At 37.9% G+C, this 21,471-nt stretch overlaps 1 protein-coding gene across 1 annotated transcript in view; it reads right to left on the reverse strand.

Moving 5' to 3' along the window:
- The window catches only part of MYO3A (myosin IIIA), a 225,221-nt gene that overhangs the window by 134,125 nt on the left and 69,625 nt on the right, over nucleotides 1-21,471 (reverse strand). Inside the window, exon 9 of the mRNA XM_055332397.1 lies at nucleotides 154-253. Coding sequence (XP_055188372.1) covers nucleotides 154-253 — 100 coding nt within the window. The remainder of the gene's footprint in view (nucleotides 1-153; nucleotides 254-21,471) is intronic.

The raw sequence follows: 21,471 nt of genomic DNA on the forward strand, positions 1-21,471 counted from the left end.
ATGTAGTCAAAGTAAGATAGGAGAGATAATCGGGAAGCTAAGAGACAAGGAAAGCTTACAGATGCTATTATTCAAACAACCTCCTGCACATACCACCTCTGTAAATAAAACAAAATCTAGAATGTTTAAGTTTAATTAAACTGAGTCTCTTACCTCATCCAAAACTTCTAGGGTTGCTAAATCATCTACATCCTTCAGACTGGACATTAGTGATGTACTGAAGTTACTCTTCTTGGTGTGAAGACGTTCGTGTCTGTGGAGCAGTACAGAGAGAGAAACACTTTTTGTCTTGAGAACTTATTACTGATCACCGTGGAGGTAAGTTTTAGATACATATGAGACTTACAAAACTTCTGTGAAGTTGATTTCTTCAATTCAGTGCTAATCATTTACCAGAACATCGTCTAATATATTTGATCTGTTTTCTCCTCTCTATTGGAAAATTGCAACATGTCAAACTTACTTCACGGATGATGAAAAGAGTTCATTATTTCTATCAAGAACTCTCCTATATATAATTTGCCTTAAAAAGCTTCCTCTAAATTCCTATGTGTGATTCAATCTGTTTGAAAGTGGTGAGTCAGAGAGATCTGAATTCATTAGATTTCTGATTTTGTCTGAGATAGTGTCAGGCCATTGGTGGCCAAGGAATGGTAAGATCAAAAATTATTATCCAAAAAAATTTAAGAGGAATACAAAATAAACACCACTGTGGATTTCCAAATGGTTAAATGTATGTGGGAAATTGGCTTCAGGCAGTACGAAGTTTATTTTCAAAGTAAAACATTTCAGCAACTTCTGATAACAGCCAGAAGATCTTGATTTGACATGAAGGCTGGAGAAGTTGCTGTGATAAACATCAGGGTTTGTTTCAACTTTTCTGGACATGAAATTATCATCTCCTTGGTATTTTGAACAAAACTGTATCTTCAGTGCTTATTTTTGGAGATACAATAAACTTTTTAAACAAAATGGGGTTAGAGGTGCCAACCCCCAATGGAGTCAAAAATCCAAGTACAACTTGGCTCTTTAAAACTTGACTTCTAATAATCTACTATTGATCAGAAGCCTTACCAATAACATAAACAATTGATTAACACATATTTCCTACGTTTTATTCTGTATTCTTACAATAAAGTAAGTTAGTAAAAGAAAATACTATTAAGAATATTGGGTGATGAGCATTAAGGAGGGCACATGATATGATGAGCACTGGGTGTTATATGCAACTGATAAATTATCGAACACTGCATTGGAAAGTAAGCATATATGTTGACTAATTGAATTTAAACAAAAAAAGAAGAAAACCATAAGGAAGAAAAAATACACTTACATTGTTAATACTGTATTTATTTAAAAAAAATCTGTATGCAAGGTTTGAGGCAGCTCAAACCTGTGTTGCTCAAGGAGCAACTGTACATTTAAACATTTCAATTTGTCTATTAGTAAAAGGAATAAGTAGACTGTAAGGAATAATAAGAACCATACCACTTACTCAGCAAACTTTAATGATTTTTTATTGCTTATGAATTAAGTCACTAGTTTTTAAGGAATTTTAATTCCAGTGTAGTTAACATAGTGTTATATTCATTTCAGATGTACAATACAGTGATTCAAAATACATTACTCCGTGCTCATCATGATAAGTGTCCTTTAATCTCCTTCACCTATTTCACCCATCCTCCCACCCACCTCCCCTCTGGCAACCACCAGTTTGTTCTCTATACTTAAGTGTCTGTTTTTTTTTTTTTGTTTGTTTGTTTTATTCCTTTGTTTCTTAAATTCCACATATGAGTGAAATCATATGTTATTTATCTTTCTGAGTGAAATCATACGGTATTTATCTTTCTCTGACAGCCTTACTTCGCTTTAGCATTATACTCTCTAGCTCCATCTAGATTGTTGCAAATGGCAAGATTTCATTCTTCCTTACGGCTAAATAATAGCACATCTTCTTTATCCCTTCATCTATCTGTGGGCACTAAGGCTACTTCCACAGTTTGACTATCGTAAGTAATTCTGCAATAAACACACGGGTGCAGGATGCCTGGATGGCTCAGCAGTTAAGCTCTGCTTTTGGCTCAGGGCCCGATCCTGGAGTTCATGGATGAATCCCACATCCGGCTCCCTAAGGGGAGCCTGCTTCTTCCTCTATGTCTCTGCCTCTCTTTCTGTGTCTCTCATGAATAAATAAGTAAAATATTTTTAAAAAACACAGGGGTGCACGTATTCCTTTGAATTAGCATTTTTGTATTCTTTGGGTAAATACCCAGTAGTGTAAAAAAAAAAAAAATACCCAGTAGTGTGATTACTGGATCATATGGTATTTCTATTTTTTAAGAGATTTTATTTATTTATTTATTCATGAGAGACACAGAGAGAGAGGCAAAGATTAAGCAGAGAGAGAAGCAGGCCCCCTGTGGGGAGCCTGATGTGGGACTCGATTCCAGGACCCAAAATCACGACCTGAGCCAAAGGCAGATTCTCAACCCCTGGCCACCTAGGTGCCCCTATGGTAGTTCTATTTTTCCCTCTGTGGGGAACCTCCGTACCATCTTCCACAATGGCTGCACTGTTTTGCATTCCCACCAACAATGCACAAGGGTTCCTTTTGCTCCACATCCCCGTTGTTTTAGAATTAAGTTACTATTGATAAACTGTCCCCAACTCTATCTTCGTCCAGCCCTTCCTTTGGTTCCCTGGATTCTGTTTTCTCTCACTTATTCAAGGACACCATTGGTCCTCTCTCACTCCTAACATCACTCATTTTCCCTCAACTACTATAGTATTTCTCTCGAAAGAAACAAACACAACATCCTGCCTTGACTTCCAGTTTCTTCCATCTACTGCTCTATTTCCTTACTTTATAGCAAAAAATCCTCATAAGAATTATCTATACTTAATTTCTTTCCATCTATGAAGGAAACTCACTTCAATCAGGCTACCATCTCTCACCCCACGGAAACAGCTCTTGTTACGAACATTAATGGCGTCACACTGCTAAATCCAATGGGCAAGTCTAAGATCTCATTTTACTTAGCATACTGGCAGTACTGACAAATTCCTTCTTAAATCACTTGTTTTGGTGTCCTGTACACTGCTCTTGATTCTCTTCCTTGCCTCATTGGCATCTCCACCTGAGAATCTTTTTCTGGTTCCTCCTCATCTTTCTGTTATGTTTGGGATCTCCCGAGCTTCAATCCTTGCATTTTTTTCCTTCTTTGCCTACATTCACTTCCTGATTTCATAGCATTAATTACCACTCACTCACTGACAACTCTGCTGATCTCCATGCTTAAGCATCCAACTGTTTACTCAACACTTCACTTGGAAGTCTAATAGGCAGACCTAACAACACATCCCAAAACACATTCCTGAATACGTAGCCCCAAACCTGCTCCTGCCTCATGATTCTCATCCCAATAGGTGGTTACTTCCCTTTTCTGATTGTTCAAGTGATCCCTGGCTCTTTTTTTTTTTTTATCTCCCTTGTGCAATTCATATATAAATTCCATCGGCTCTATTGTTAAATTCTATCTAGAACCAGCCATTTCTCACTGCCATCACCTTCCACCATATTGCATCCCAGTACCACTATTGCCTCCCACCCAAGAGGTTTCCCTGTGCCACCTTTGCCTTCTACACTTTCCATAACATGGTAATCAGTAAGATTTGTGCTTCAGCTCCTCAGCTCCTTGTGTGATGAAACTTTATTGACTTTTCACATTTCACCTCAAATGCCCCCTCTTTAAAACTTCTCAGCATAAATCTATACATCTTCAGGACAAATATTTTAGTTATATCATTTCAGTCAATCATTTGTATATGGATCTTAGTTCCTTTACTAAATTGTAAAGTTCCTCAGGATGGGGCTATCTCTTCAACCTATTGCAGCTGGAGAAGCTGAACAACGATATGCAAAAATTTAAAAATCTAGACACCAACCTGGCTCCTTTCACAAAAACTGACTCAAAATGGATCACAGACAAAAATGTAAAATGCAAAACTATAAAATTTGTAGAAGATAACACAGGAGAAAAATCTTGATAACCTTGGGTTTGGAAATGAGTGTTTAGATACAACATCAAAAGTATCATCCATGAAATAAAAAATCAGTAAGTTGGACTTCATTAAAACAAAAAATTCCTGCTCTATGAAAGATACTGTTAAGACAACAAAAAGCAAAGCCACAGACTGGGAGAAAATATTTGCAAATCACATACCCGATAAAGGATATGTATTTAATAAGGCTAGTTTTACTCCTATTTTCAACTCCTAGATTCCTCAATTTTGATGACATTTACAGAAATTCATGAATATGCACTTACTGGTATGGATAATTTAGTTAATATCTCAATCCCTTACTACACTGTAAATTCCATGATGCATGAGACTATGTGTCTTTGGTTCCCCATTGTATCTGGGAAGCAAGTAGACCTTAGGGTCCTGGGATCAAGTGCCATATCAGGCCCTAGCTCTGTAAGGAGCTGTCTGTCAAATTTTTTTAAAAAATTTTTTTAAAGAAAATTTCTTTGGGATGCCTGGGTGGCTCAGTAGTTGAGTGTCTGCTTTTGGCTCAGGGCATGATCCCGGAGTCCTGGGATTGAGTCTCACATCAAGCTTTCTGAATGGAGCCTGCCTCTCCCTCTGCCTGTCTTTGCCTCTTTCTCTGTCTCTCTCATGAATAAATAAATAAAATCTTAAAAAATAAAACATAGTAGGTTCTCAATAAATGTTAGTTGAATGAATGAATCAATGTATATCCCACATAATTTCTGGCACAGAATTTCCACATTTGCTGAATTCAATAGTTAGTGATGTTAGTTATCCCCCTATTTCCAAAGAGATCCATATTATTTTTGAGATAACAGAGAAAGAAATCCAATTATCCATTTAATTGAAGGACCCTGAATTTTTCATCTGTTCTTATGGGCCCATTTGGCAGCTAAAGACTGTTCCTGGAGAATTACAAGAAGCAGATGGTGAAGATAAGGGGGATCAATATTTGGCTGCTAGTACACTCACTCTTCCACTCCTGTGAATTCATCCTCCTTGATGCTTCTGGTATTAGTTTCCAAAAACTTAGACAAAATCTTGTTATTGTAATCATTGAAAGCCTCAGATGGCTCCCCATTTTCTACAGGATGGCTTAACAACTCCTTAGTGTGGAATTGATGGCCTTTCACAGCCCTGTTTCAAAGAGCATTTCCAGCATCATCAGCCATCATCTCTGTACTGAATATTCTCCAACATGCCAAGTATTTTGAGATTCTGTGCTTTGCTCATTCCATTTGCTCTACTTGGAATTATTTTCCTTCCATGTCTGGCAAAGTTCTACTTATCATGCAAAATCAGGCTCAGATATCAACCTCTCTGTGAAGCTGTTGCAGGACTTTGGAGAGAGAATGTGCCACTAACAGAGAAACTTTCACCTTTAGCTGGGTATGTTCACCATTTTTACCAGACTAGGAGAAACTTGTGGGGAGAGCCCAAGTGGAATTCATCTTTCTATGTCTGGCATCAAAAATACAGAGGCATGAAATATACTGGTGGTTTGAATCATAACATTGAGCCCCACCCAACTAGCTGGTGTGCAAAGAATAATATCTCTCGGTGTGACCAATCCTATGTCCTTCCCTTTTAGTGCATATCCCATGATTTCTGGCAAATCCTTTAGTAAGTCAGCTGGCATCAAAACCTACCTGACCTATCATCTTTCTAAACTTTTACAACTCTTTTAATATCCACTTAATTGAATTCTGGGATTCACAGGGTTTTTTGTTTTTTTGGGGGGGGAGGGAAAGAGAGCATAAGTGGGAGGGGCAGTGGGGGGAGGCAGAAGGAGAGGGAGAGAGAGGTAATCTTAAGAAGGTTCCATGCTAAGCATGGCTTGATCTCACAACTCTGAGATCATGATCTGAGCTGAAATCAAGAGTGAGACACTTCAGTGAATTAACCACCCAGGTTAATTAATAGTTTTTTAAAAAAGATTTTATTTATTTATTCATGAGACACACACACACAGAGAGAGAGAGAGAGGGAGGCAGAGACACAGGCAGAGGGAGAAGCAGGCTCCATGCAGGGAGCCCGACGTGGGACTCGATCCTGGGTCTCCAGGATCACACCCCAGGCTGAAGGTGGCATCACACCGCTAAGCCACCAGGGCTGCCCGTTAATTCAGTTTTAATGGAAAATATGAAATTTAGAATTTTATACCCAAGTATAGGGAGGTTGTCAGGCTGATATCTTCTGGGAAAAGCATGCATGGAGGCCTAGAGGCAGGAGAGTACACGGTGTACTCCATGCACTCGGGGAAGAGCCCTGCAGTTGAAACAGTGAGAGGGACCATGGTGCCTGGTGAACTTGGGCTCTGGACATAACGGGAAGCCAATGAAACATTTTAATCAAGAGAGAAAGTCTGGAGAGATGCCTGGGTGGCTCAACAGTTGAGCACCTGCCTTTGGCCCTGGGTGTGATCCTGGAGTTCCGGGATCGAGTCCCACATCAGGCTCCCTGCATGGAGCCTGCTTCTCCCTCTGCCTGTGTCTCTGCCTCTCTCTCTCTCTCTCTCTCTCTCTCTGTGCCTCTCATGAATAAATAAAATCTTTTTTTTTTAAAGGAAAGAGTCTGGAAATAGAATGCAGTAGCATATTTTAGTCAAAAAAATCATTTTACTATACTCTAAAAATAAACATTATTGCTAAACATTATCACACTAAGGACAGTCAAGAACTGTTAAAATTCCAGTAGTGAATATCTTATAATTGAGGATAATACATTCTAAGAACATATCATAAATGTAGTATTTCAGATTAGTAGAGAAAATAAAAAATTCAAGAAATTGTGCAGGGACAGCTAATTGAAAATTTGGGAATCATGTACCTTATATAAAAATAAATTCCAGGTGGATTAACAAACTTAAAGATTTAAAAATATAATCATAAAAGTTTCTGGAGAAGATACAGAAGAACGGTTGTAAAATAATAATGGATAGGAATGGAATTTGTAAGTATGACTGAGATAGAAAAGAGAATGAAAAATATGGGGTAGATGTGGCAGGATAACAATTTTAATCTGAGTAGAATAAGAAACACAAGTTATAAGGAAAATTAAAAAATCTGCAGTATGTATGATGGACAGAGGATTAATATGTTTAACATTTCAAGAGCTTTTGAAATTCAATAAAAAGAGCACTGAAAGTGAGATATCACGAGATATTAGGATAGTAAAATTGTACTAAACATACAAATTTTAGGCTTTTCTATTTTGATTTGGAAAGATAAATCTATCACTACCATTTCCAAGAAAGACATATCACCAGAAAATACTGAAAGCTACTTATCTTACCTAGATTGATGGTATTAAAATAGGTGAATCATATAATCTCTGTTGCCTCTTCCAGTCCTGGAATTCTATAATTTGTCAACCTAATGGGCTTGATAATTTTGCATATTGATTAGGTGTATTACCTAGGAGTTCGGTGACTGCTTCATTATGAACAGAAAGTTCATAATGGACTCCAAAAAACTCATTTTTTTCTTTGTCCTTATAAAGACTTTATTGGGGTGATTGTAAAGATGGCTTGACCCTATTCTAGAACATGACTCCTCTATTAAGATTTCTCTTTAATTCAAGAGTAGAGGGGCTAAGGGATGTGGAGGATGGTTGAGCCAGTTACAATAATGGGTATAAAGTCAGGGTGGATTGTAGATTTCACTGACAAGTTATTAGACCCTGAACTGAATTCTGAGATGGTTATACAGAAAATCAAGTTATTTCTGAAGCTGTACTAACGCTTTCCTTTGTTTAGATTGTGATATTCATGACACCCTAGTAGTATGAGGAGCATGGGCTCTAGAATGAGAATGCTCAGAGCAAACAACAAAAGACTTTGTGAGAATAAGTACAATAGATTATTTCATGGAAAATGCTTATTTAGAATGGGCATATGGAAATGCCTAATATATAACAGCTACTATTATTCCAGTTGTGGCTCTACCACTTACTAGCCATGTGGCCTGGGGCAAATAACTTACTCTGCTTTCTCAGATCTATAATAATAATAAGAATCTATTTCATAAGATTGTTGTGGGATGAAGTTATATAACATAGGTGAAGTGATTCATTCAGTACCTTCTGTGTTTAATAAATTTTAGCTATTATTATTATTTTTATGGTCATGCGTTCAATCCTCATTTACTTTATATTTATATTTAATATTTACTTTTAATTCCTATTTAATTATATTTCAAATTTAGTTGTCTCTATCCTCTTCTCATTCCACAGATACTCTTCTACCTTCAATGAACATGAACTGTAAATACCTGACACTGGACTTAGCATAAATCAAGCAGAATCTGGGCCCAGGTCTTACAAAAGATTTCGCTGTATTTATTATTAAATCCTATATATAGTAGCTCAACAGGAATTGTGCATTTTATCAGATGACAGGGAAACAACTTTTTTTTCTCCTCTCTGTACTCACTGCAGTGTCCAAGACTGACTTTACAGAGCAGAGTCAAAGCTTAGGTTCACGGTGAGAAGATACACAGCTGTCAGGGACACGCTGGCTCCAGCACACCTCCCTCCCATCTCTCACTGATGAGGACTGAGTGCTGCTCCCTGCCAGGGCAGTAGAATGGGAGAAGCCCCCTGGCCACTGGAATTGCCTCTCTGTACATCTGCACCATCAGTTACTGTTAGGGACATCACAATGGGCTGCTCTTGGAAGCATGGTCAGCATTGCTGTCACTTGGTTGAGTCTTACGCATTATGGAGACAACAAGCAAAAAAAGAACAGTTACAGCTGTCAAAACAAAGTAGCACCACCAGTGAGTGACTCACATTTCTACTCTTTTATGTGGCGTTGATACATGACTAGTTGCATCAATAATATCCCTGTTCAGCTTTAAAATTAGCTTAACATTTAAAATCTACCCAATTAACAATACACAAGATCAGAGGGTATAAGACTGACAAGAACAGTTAAATATATTACAGTCCAATTTCCTTCCATTTTAAAAATTGTGAAAAACGAGGTCAGCAAGCCTGTGACGTGTCTGACCTTGTGGCAAAACTCAATGAACCAGGTGATTTTTTTTTATTTAAATTCAACTTGCCAACATATAGTACATCATTAGTTTCAGACGTACTGATCGATAGGCCATCTCCATTCCTGTTCTGGTTTGTTACACTTCCCTTCCCCCCCAAACACACACACACACACACACACACACACACACACACAACCTTACATTATACATGTTTCAATATCCATTACTGCATTTGTTCATTCAACAAATATTTAAATTTCTGGGGCATCTGATATGTTTCAGGCAATTTGGAGCTCAGATGAAGCTATGAAGAAAACAGACAAGGTCCCTGCTCATACAGAGCACACATCCTGATGGAATACTTAACAATACACATATAAACAAAAAAGATAGTTTGAGCTAGGACTGATATGTTTGGATAGATTCATTTTTGAAGAAGAATATGTTAAAATCAAGGATGTAGCACTGGCTACCGTTTTAAATACTACTCAATTAATTGACAAAGCTGTATTTGCTTGCATGGGTTTTGAAAATATATGTCATTCACAGTTAATTCAGGTGCATACAGTTAGTGTATAAAAGCTTTCTCCATAAGTTAAACACTTAGAAAGCTATTAAAATTGTAATAAATGATTAAGAAAAACTGAATTATATTCTGCAAATGAAAATTTTAAAAGAATTGGTAATTGTGAAAATATTTTATATCTTACATCTCTTTTGGTCACTAATGTATCCTAAGCACCTAAACAGTATCTGTGCTGAGATAGTAGGTACTCAATAAATACAAGTAACTGAATAAATGATTACTTGTCAAAGGAAGATGTCTCGTCCAATCTTTGTCACTACCTTACTTAATATGATATCCATGTTTGTCTGACACAAACTGAATTCCTTAGAGTTTTATTTATACATAAATAAAAGCTTTGAATTTTTCCTAGTATACTTTGGTTATTTCTTAAAATGAGGAAGTACACATAGATTTTCAAAAGAACATCTAAATGGTTCTATAACTTTTTACATTAGCGAAAATCTAGTTAATCATGACTACCATTGTTTTGGTCAACTTTCATTTTTTCTGGTACCAAATGTATTTAAAAATGCATACAATGATTTGTTCGGTTTAACTACATACTAAGTACCAGACAATAGAATTGTAAGGCAAAAAATTTTTGATAGTTAAAAAAAAACATGTCTATAGAAGTGATAGCCAAAGATTTCAGAAGGGCATTTTCTTTAGAATCTTCTTACATCAGTGTCATTTTAATAAAAATTTAACTGTGCAATTTAATCTAACCCATATTTATTGAGATCCTGCTATGTGCAAGGCATTGTCCTAGGTGTTGAGGGGTTACTATAAGTGAAAAGAGATCTAGACCCTATATTCAATGAGTTTCAATCAAGTGGGAGGTATAAAAACATTTAAAACAACACATGGCATATGGCAAGTGCCAAAACAGAAGTAAAAATTAAATGTTATGTAAATAGCAGGAGCAATACTTTCCTTCTGGTGAATGGGGAATGACACCCAGTAGATTTAGCATTCAATCTTGGTATTTGAGTAGGAGCAGGATTCTATAACCTGGGGAAGAGTATTTGTATGTGCGGTGGGGACTGGTGGGTAGTCAAATCTGAGGGAGTAGCACATGTGAATTGGCAATGCAGGGCATGCACCACAGGATAGTGTCAATCTGCTGTAGCCAGAATGTAGAGTGCTAGTGTGGGAGATGCCAGAGGTTGAGGAAACTAGATTGGGGAGGGCATGATTATTGAGAAACACAGATGTCTTCAATGCATTCAAATTTCAAATGTCTAAGACGCAAAACACACTCTTCCACAACAGAGCCTAGAACTTCTCCAGTGTTCCTTGTCTCATTGACTGACCCACCACCTGATTAGTTGTGCATACTAGAAATCTCTCTCTCTCTAACCTCCTATATCCACTTTATCACCAGATTACATTGTTTTCATCTCCTTAAAATTTCTTGGGTTTCCATCTCCAGTGAGGAGAGGACAGCCCATTGATCGAGGTTAGGAATAATAAGAAAGGCATGGGAAAAAAAAAAAAAAAAGGATGTCATGAAAGCTATAGAACACATGTAAGAACAGTTTAGAAAGTTTGCCCAGGGCGGCTGACTTAATACATGGGGGGGAAAGGGGGGTCATTTCTTATAACTGAACAATATTCTGCTTTCCTAACTCGGAGAGGGTATTTAATAAAACCTCAAATGTCTATTTCTAAGGTAAGACCTCCACTACTACTCTCTTGATCTTAAGCTCCCATTATTCTTACTTGGGTTATTACAAATAGTGAGAATGACCTTTTTAGAACGGTAAGTCAGATAGGTCACTCTGTGGTCAGTGCCCTCCAATGGCCCCGTAACAGAGAAGGGGCCAATATGAACTGCCTCCCTACCCCATTGTGTCAGATCTTGTCTCCTAAAGCTGTCCTCCTGCCCCCTCCTGGCAGGGCCTCCAACACCTGACACACTCCTGCCTCACAGGCCTCCTGACTCTTCCTCCACCTGCAGAGCCACAGGCTAATTAATGCACCTCCCCCATTGGGAGGTCTCACTTGGGTATCCCCTTACATACTACAGCTCTACTCTCCCACCCCTGCCAGAACTCACAATCCTCCTTACCCTTCTCTACATTTCTTCTAGCATACATCACCATCTAACATACTACATCATTTACTATTTTAAGTTTTGACTTTGATATGTAAGCTCCACATATCAGTTTTAATGTTTTGTTTCACTTTTTGTTTGTTTTTTAATCTGTTGGCTGCCTTACCCCTTACTCCTAGACCTGATTCTTGAATGGTTGGTTCTCAAAATATATTTCATGGATAAAAGAGTGAATACTTTGCTTTACTAAATGTTCATTTACTATGGAGCCAAAGAAATTTTATTATTTTTTTTCCTCTGGTAATAAACAATTGAAATTATGTATATATATATATTTTTTCAAGATAATTTTACACTTCTAACATTTCCTTTTGCGTTAATTTTATAGAAATGGTTTCCATTCCTGTTACTTTATTAAATATTTTGTTTCTGTAAGACTTGGAAAAAGCAAAGTGAGAATCATTCTGTAAGTTTTGTCCTTTTGTAAAAAGTACAGCTTGTTAAACAGATTATATTTTTCATTTACTCTGTTATACTAGAGAGACATAGTTTCAGACTATAAATATTTTCTTTCTGTGTTGTCAAAGGTCACAAATACCCTTAGGGTGCTTATTATAGCTTCACTTGTATTTCAGTTCTACACACTGAAAAAAGAAACAACTATTGCTGCCTGATGTTAAATTTTTATCCTTACTATTCAGTTGTACTACTGTAATGCAATAGCTTTATTTGCTTTTACTTTGGTAAAATATATTCTTGTAAATATCAAGTCCTACCTTCCAAGGTGATTCAGGAGCCATTGGGGATAGTACAGAAATCCTTCATCAAACATAAATCTAATCAACAGTTTTGTTTTAGTTTCTTTATCCATCTTTAAATTCCAGTAACTAAGTCACAACTGGTGGTACCAATGGGATTGTAGGCTCTCACTGGTATAGCCTGGAAGACCAGTTTTTATATACCTACACTTGCGCCCCATTGGCCAGTATGTAGTTCTGAAATGATGGCGGGGAAGGGGGCACACATCAGACTGGCCAACCTAATCAGCAGGCCAACTCCGACAATGACTGGACTGGAGTGACAGATATCATAGTCACCAAACCTCCACTACATTTCTAATTGCCCTTTTCATTCACAGAGCTCTTCTTCTCTCACATATAATTTTGTAAAGATGTGCTTTCACCTGGATCATACAGATACACACTTGTTCATAAAATCTGTGGCGATGCTAAAAGGAAGGATGAAGCTGAGAAAGTGATATAGGAAAGCAGATGAAAACCTATACCTGTGTTAGTAGCTTCCTTAACTTATTCTAAATCTCTGCACTAAATCATCCTATTTTCTCCCTACTATTCTAAATCTCTCTACTACTTTCTCTGTGTGAGTACTGAAGCATATGAAATAAATGAACACCCAAGGATTTTGTGTATACTCTGCATGTTGTTATATGATGCTCTGTACCATTAGAATTTCATTATTGACACATTTAAAATGACTTCTTGATTTTTCTTTTCTCTAATGCTATTTACCCATTCATACCATTCCATACTCTAGAATAGGGACTGGCAAGTTTTCCCTGTAAAAAAACAGATAAATACATAGTTTCAGCTTTGAAGGCCATATGACCTGTGTTACAACTATTCAACCTTGTCATTAAGTGTGAAAGCAGCCATAGAGATAATATATGAACAAACAGGCATGATTGTTATTCTAATAAAATTTCATTTACAAACTAGGAGGCAGGCCACATTTGGCCTGAAAGCCAGAGCCTGCTGACCCTCTGCTAGGCAAGAGATCTGGGGCAAAAAGAAGATTCTAGAAGAGAGGGACAGCAAATAGTACTGATGATCAGAGGGTCAAAAGGTAGTCTTTTTTTTTTTAAAAAAAAGAAATGTATTAAAGATTAATGTATGTTTGATGACCAAGAGAATAAAACTATTAAAAAAATTAAATCATGAAGTGCTTGGTATTACATTAAAACCCACAAGCTAGTTGCAGAACAAGTGAGGTATCTCATTTAATATAATTAATGTGCCCATGAAAGAGGTATGGGGATCAAGGTTTTAGAAAGTGAATCTTTTCTCTAATCACTCATATTTTTATTTCAGAAAAATATTAAATTCCCCAACTACTATTTTTCAGTGGCTTCTAACATTATAGGCATCCTTGATGTCTTTGATAAAGTGATAAAGAATGCTAAAACAATGCTTAAGAGCCTTGTTAAATCTTCTGTTAATGCTGTACTTATTTGTTTGTGTATAAATAGATCTCTGGAAATACACACAAAACACTGGACATATTGGTTGCCTTGAGAAGGGACGTAAGTGAGGAGACTATTTTTTGCTGACTACCCTATTGCACTATTTCAATATGCATGCATTACTTATTCAAAAAACAGAATAAAAGAAAATGTAGGTTATGTTCTAGTTCAGATTTTGATTTATAACTACGAAGCAACCTCATCAAGAAAAAGGATATAATCCTTTATGAGTCGGACACAATCTCATTTATTAAAAGGACTAATTTTATTAGGGCAATTAGCAGATTTTAAGTAACACATGCCACCTGGTAATCTCTCGTGTTGGGCAGGGTGAAAGGGACCGTGGGTACTCTTAAGAAGGAATCTGATATCTGGAGGCTGACAAAAAAATGTTCTTTGTAGGAAATCTTGTCTGTCTCTGTTGTGAATGTGACTTCTTTGGGCTGTTATTCTAGATAGACTGATCTGTTTTATGATGCTGAAATAAGACTGACATATGAGTTTGCAAGAATATTTGATGGATGTTGTCCATCTGCCAAGTGCTCCTAACCTCTTTATTCTCCACACTCTTAGCTTAGAGACAGGAGAAGGAGAGAAGAGTGTTTCTGTTAAGTAGAATTTTGTGCCAAAGACGGAGAGCACATTTCCTTTCATATGCAGAGTTACCAGTGCCACAGTAAGTATCCACAATAGGGCAAATACCATTATAGGAAGTTTATCTGGTTAAGAACAAACATGGTTGAGGAGTTCTGAGTAGTTTGCCTGGTCAAAGAATGATGGCATGAAGGGTCATTTGAAAGTGTGTGATTATCTTTATCACATTCACTTATTCTCCAAGTATGAAAATAAAATACATTCTTTAAGAAATTGAAAAATGTCAAAAGGTATAAGAAAAAAATCACCTATAACTCCATCACGAAGAGATCACACTGTTAACATTTCAGTGTTTCCTTTTAGTCTTTTTTTCTATATATGGTATGTTTTAAACAAGTCAACTTTTTCTCTCAGCCTCTTCTCTGGTTAGGATGGATGAAATGTCTGTGCTCTGAGCAAAGGCCGGCTCATCTACTTGTTTCCATGCTTTCTCCCAGAGCCACTGCTCTAACCCTTCCTATTGGCATTGCCAACCTCTCTCCCTGTCAGTCCATCAATATGCTCTACTGGCTCCCAGCTTTAAAAATCTCTCCCAAATAAATAAATAAATAAATAAATAAATGAATAAATATCTCTCCCTTAATGTTCCATGCCTTCCAGCAGCTGTGCCATATCTCCTCCTTTTACAGCTGAGCTTTCTGAAAGAGTAGTCCATCTTCCCTAGCTCTTCTTCCTCACACCTCTCTCCTTAACCTTTTTTTCTTATACTTTCAGTGCTACTTGGCAGAGTGGACCATTCTCTCCTTGAAACATCTGGTTCATGTGGCTTGCAACAGACTACATCCCTCAATCCCCTCTCCTCTGCCACATTCCTAAATGTTGGTGTCTCCCTGAGCTCTGACCTAGGTCCCCTTCTCTTCTCTTTCTAAATACTCACATTCAGTAACCTTACTCAGCGCCATGACATTTGCTCTATAAGTGAGTGACATACAAACCATTTCTAACATGAACTTCCTCTCTGAAGTCCAGACTCCTATATCCAGTTACCTACTTAGTGACTCTACTTATGTTTCATTGGCAAGTCAAATTTAACACCCCCCAAAGAGAATGCACAACCACCCTCCACCCTATTTGTATAAATACAGGCGAATGATATTATCATCCATAAACCATGAACAACACCCACATTTTAGGCTGGGCTGCCCAGAGAATGTTTACATAGACAGATATATAAGTATAGATATAGATTTTTTTTTTTATGATAGTCACACACAGAGAGAGAGAGAGGCAGAGACATAGGCAGAGGGAGACGCAGGCTCCATCCACCGGGAGCCCGACGTGGGATTCGATCCCAGGTCTCCAGGATCGCGCCCTGGGCCAAAGGCAGGTGCTAAACCACTGCGCCACCCAGGGATCCCGATTTTTTTTTTTTTTTGAGGAACTTGTGGTACAGTAATAGCCATATAAAAATCAAACATGACATAATAGTATTCTATTTCATTTTTTTTTTTAGATTTATTTATTCATGAGAGACACACAGAGAGGCAGAGACATAAGCAGAGTGAGAACCAGGCTCCCTGACTCGATCTTGGGACCCCAGGATCACGATCTGAACCAAAGGCAGACGCTCAACCACTGAGCCACCCAGGTGCCCCTCCATTTCAATTTCTATTTCCAAGACTAGAATTGCCATAGTTAAGTATTTATTTATTTCTCTTTCTTCTTTTTGAAAAAACCCTGAACGTTTTGACTTCAAATTTTTCCCTAAAAAAAAAAAACCCAGCTGTATTTATATAAATGTATAAAAATCTAACTTCCCAGTGAATCATAATCTTTCCAAACTAAAAAAAAAAAAAAAAAAAAAAAAAAAAAAAAAAAAAAAAATTCTGTTAAATACAGCTTTTTTCCCCAGAGATTACAAAACTAAATGGGGACACAAACAAGATTACGGCAGCTGAACAGCCAGAGATAAAGCTTTATGAGCCTGGCAGTAAGGAATGAGGGGCATGTCATTTTAAATTCTACTCAAAGACTGAAATATTATGCTCTAAACCTTGACTCCTATCCCTAAAAAATATTTCTCTCCTCTTCCCCAGCAAAAGACAGTTAAAAGTTTTAGCTTGTTTAAGGCACAAAATTTTCCAGTAAGTTATGCTCAATTGTCTTATTAATATCTTTGACATGATGGCAAAAATATATTTAAAAGATTAAACATGTGAAAATGCTCAGGGAAAATGGTAGGTCTACCCTCCACTCACCCTGTGCATCTTGCTCTGCTGCAAAAAGAAAAAACAAAAACACATTAATATCCATACTGGGTATCCTGTCTCCTGTGAGACACTGTAGAATCCAACAGTTAACATGATTCTATGCAAATGTATCTTGCCTTTTGACAACAATACCAAAAAATGGATGCATTCAAATCCTAGGCTATTGCTAATTTGAAAGAAAAGAAACATATAATATTACAGTATTTTTTTTTGCGATCTTTAAAATGTAGGTCAAGGCTCTTGACAATCCCTTAGGTTATTTTTTCCCCTCTATAATAAAATTTTTTTTTAAAGACTAATGCCTTTAAAAGAAAGACTAAAGATTTAGTCTTTTTCAGGAAATTTTGTTACTTTTAGAAAAATGTCATATTTTGCTCTATTTAAGTATATACACTAAGTGGATTCATAATAGCATTTTACCCCATGAAATCAAATGTGATCATTTTCAGAAACTCTTTAAATAAAATAATTATAATAAACAGCATAAATATTTTTAAAACAGGTAAGGGTTTGACTCCTTTTAATATATCTAAAAATGGGTAATGCTATCATTAAAATAATGATTTCTAGAATATCACTGCCAAATTAATATTATAGGAATTTGGGAATCTGATACAAGCTTTCAGAATTTGTAAAGTGTCCTAATATCTGAAAAAATTTAAATCTCCCTATAAATTATATATATACTATAAATAGCATATTTAATACTAAACACTAATGGAAAACAACCTTCCATTAACTGATGCTGAAGATATCAAGAAAATGACATAAATTAGTCTACCTGAACTTCAAGGAAATACCATAAGATTTCATCTTTGTATGTATTCCCTGATAACATTTTTATGTCAAAGCAATTTTATGCCAAAGAACTTAGGGGGACAACATTTTTCAGGGCAAATCAGGACCCTAATAATAAACAATGAACCAGGGAGAGCTTTTTACTCTATCTAATTCTCTGCCTGGGCTAAAATCATGTGTACATAGCTAATATCACAGAGATTTTCGGTTGTAAAACAAATGTACTCAGAATTTTCCCAGGCTCCCGATTCTTTTTTTTTTTTTTTAAGATTTTATTTATTTATTCATGAGAGACAGGGAGAGAGAGAGAGAGAGAGAGAGAGAGAGAGAGAGAGAGAGAGAGAGGCAGAGATACAGGCAGAGGGAGAAGCAGGCTCCATGCAGGGAGCCTGACGTGGGACTTGATCACAAGTCTTCAGGATCACGCCCTGGGCTGAAGGCAGCACTAAACCCCTGAGCCACCAGGGCTGCCCCCAGGCTCCTGATTCTCAGTTCACACTGCACAACCTTAGAAGGCACCATGAAGTTGTACCTCAGTGCTCCAGGGTGAAACCATTCACGTAAAATATGAAACAAATGGTGCCTCCTGGATTTGTACAGCCTGGGCCACCCTGTATCACTTAGGGGTACAACAGAGGTCATAACACAAGTAATCATATTTTGCTGGTTTGTTACCATCAACGTAGGACTCTTGTTGTCTTAGAAAGTTGCCATAAGTATGTCTCACAATTGCTCACGGACAAGTCTGCTTCAGCTAGACATTACTGTTACTACGCAGTTGGTATTCAACTGAGTATCTGTCTCCTTCCCACACTGCCAGGCAGACAGTGGCTGTTGGTTACTCAGAGCTCTCGCTGCTCCCTAGCATGTGGAGTCCTTGCCAGCTAGGCTGGGTATTGTCACTCAGCAGGCAAAGCAGTCTCTCCAGGTGTCACTCAGCAGGCAAAGCAGTCTCTCCAGGTGTTCCATCAGGTAGTTTATTCCTCTGCTGATGATCCTCTGGATGGATTCCTGTACTGTTGTGTGGCTACTCAGCCCATCAAGCATGGCTATCACACTTCTGCTGTCCTAGTCACCAAGAGTCCTTTGGGAAGTGGAAATGATGGATCTTTTTCCTTAGGGTTCCATGCTGACTGAGACAGGGCAAGTTGTTGCTTGTACCCCAATTATAGGTTGAGTGAAGTACCTCTTTCAGTTTTCACTTTTAATCTCACCCTTCCTTAGGTCATGGATATACACCCATTGTGGATGGATTTGGCTTGGGATGGTTTTCATTAACAGCCAATACTTGTATTTAGAGTTGTGACTCCCTGTAACAACTAGGGCTTTGTTATTAGGTCAAATTTGTGCTCTTTCCCTTAGTATCAGTCATCTGTGAGAAGATTCTACGACTCTTGGCCAAAAGACTCCTGCTGGGCAAATTTGCTGCTCACTAGAAATGCCTGGCTTGCTGAAGTGGGCACAGTTTCCATTCCTTTCCCAAAAGGCCTGGGTGCCCTCTGCCTATGTGAACAGACTCACCTCACTGGTTGCTCAGTTACGTCTGAATCTCCCTTACACTCAAGGTGGGACTTGTTACATAAACCACCTAAGGGTTTTTAAGCTCCATCAATACTATGAATATTGGTGATTTCAATACCCTCTTATTCTGGTTATTCATTGCTGTGTAGCAAATCATCCCCAAATTCTGCAGCTTCATACCAGCATTTTATTGTATATCTCATGATTTTGTGAGTTAGGGATTCATGCACGATTCGTGGGTAGGAAATTCTTCCACTCCATGTGGCATCAGTGAAGGTCATTCAGTGGTATCCAGCTAGTAGGTAGGCTGGTCTGGAGAGGCCAAGACAGCTTTACTCATACAGTTGGCACTGGGAAGCTGGTCTCAACTAGGATTGTTTTTTTTTTTTAATAGGATTTTTTTGATAAGCTTTTTTTAATTTTTTTTTATTTATTTATGACAGTCACACAGATAGAGAGAGAAGCAGAGACACAGGCAGAGGGAGAAGCAGGCTCCATGCACCGGGAGCCCGATGTGGGATTCGATCCCAGGTCTCCAGGATCACGCCCTGGGCCAAAGGCAGGCGCTAAACCGCTGCGCCACCCAGGGATCCCTCAACTAGGATTGTTGATCAGAGTGGCTGCTTACACGTGTCTCTGGCATGGTGACCACAGGTAGTCATATTTCCTTCACGGCAGTTCAGGGCACTCAGAGAATGTTTCAAGAGACATGAAGCAGACACTGCCAGTTTTTTAAGGCCTGGGCTTAAAAATGTCATAGCCTTACTTCTGCTATCTTCTATTAACTGAAGAAGTCACAGGAAATGCTGGGGTTTAAGGGTGAGCAACACAGACTCCCCAACAAGAAGCATCTGAAAACTGTGGCAACCTATAATCTACACCCTGTCCTATTTTGCCAAGAAGCTGGGAAAGAGTTACTTCACATTAAAGATAACAGAGTAAAGTAACTGTTCCCTTCCCTGACAACTCACTAAACAACAAAAAAGATGAAGAGTGGCTAAGTGTCTTTCTTTAATGAAAAACAGAAATGGCCATAGTCCCAAACCACAGTCATAACTGTCAAATACCACTAAATCTGTATTAAAATGAGAAAGGAAGCTGAGAACCAACACATAACTCCTTATGCCTCTCCTTTTCTGAGTTCTTTATTTTAATTATTCTCCTGGATAGCTAAATTGTGTCATCGCATGGTTATTTCCAGAAAAAAAGACTTTTCTAAAAGAAAGTGCACTTCCCCGAGAGGCGGTTTCAATGAGCCTTTGCTTAGAGCTGTCAGTTCCAAGGGCATGAGGAATTCATAGTGGGAAGTGGAAAAAAGTCCTGATGAGACTCAGTTCATATTCAGGACAGCAGGTAGTGGGAGAGGAAGACCATGGGAAAGTGACCTATCATCTGCTCATCCAGTAAAGGAGTGGCTGGTGGCCAGTGGAAGGCTGGGGGAAGGGAGAAAGAAGTGGCAGCATTCAATACGCTAGATATGTCATGACACCATCATGACACAGGAAGACTGTCATGTAGAGGACACAGTATGAATGGTGCTCCCTGGGCTTGTACCAGCCAATGGCCTTGTATGGTGACTTCAAACTGAAGGGAGAAGACAATATACAGAGTGGGTGGGAAGGTGTTCAAAAATATCAACCTAATCCAAAGTGAAGACTTCTCAAATCATCCTTCCTCCATTCGCACTTCTTTTTTTGGCTAGAACACAACTATTTCCAGTCCCGCTTGAGAAGACATTCATCACCATACATACTTCTAACCAAAAAAAAAAAAAAAAAAAAAGTGAGGTAAGAGTTAAGGATTGCTTATAAGTTAATACAGATTGCTTATAAGCCAAAGGCAAAAGAAGAGCGTCTACCACAGGAAAGAATTACAGAAAAAGTTCAGAGAAAATTTCTCCATCCTTCAAAGGTATTTCTTATACAGTCTTCTCATTAAAAAGGAGAAATCTGAAGATTTTTTTCTCTTGAAAGAGATGGTACGAAGCTTCAATAAACAAATCACATATGACAACAGAAAGAGATAAAAACTGAGTTGGTTGTGATCAGAAAAGGAATGGAGAAAAAATCATGACAGAAGAAAAGATGTAAACCAAGCATGACTGGATTCATAGACAGGGTGAGATACATGGGTTAAGGCATACAAAATGAAAGAAAAAAAAGAACAAAGATTCAGTTGGCTCTCGTGAGGCAGTATGAGCTGGCTCCTGTAAATTGCAGGATGTTAGTAAAATGGATATGGAAGGATGGTCGCTAAAACACAGCTTGGTGATGTTGCGAACACCCACAGACATTCTGTGAAGGAACCAGCCATGAACAAAGGGAGAAGGCTCACTGCCTTGGTTCTCTCAA

The sequence above is a fragment of the Nyctereutes procyonoides genome, unplaced genomic scaffold, assembly GCF_905146905.1.
Source record: "Nyctereutes procyonoides isolate TBG_1078 unplaced genomic scaffold, NYPRO_anot_genome, whole genome shotgun sequence".
NCBI classification, from domain to species: domain Eukaryota; kingdom Metazoa; phylum Chordata; class Mammalia; order Carnivora; family Canidae; genus Nyctereutes; species Nyctereutes procyonoides.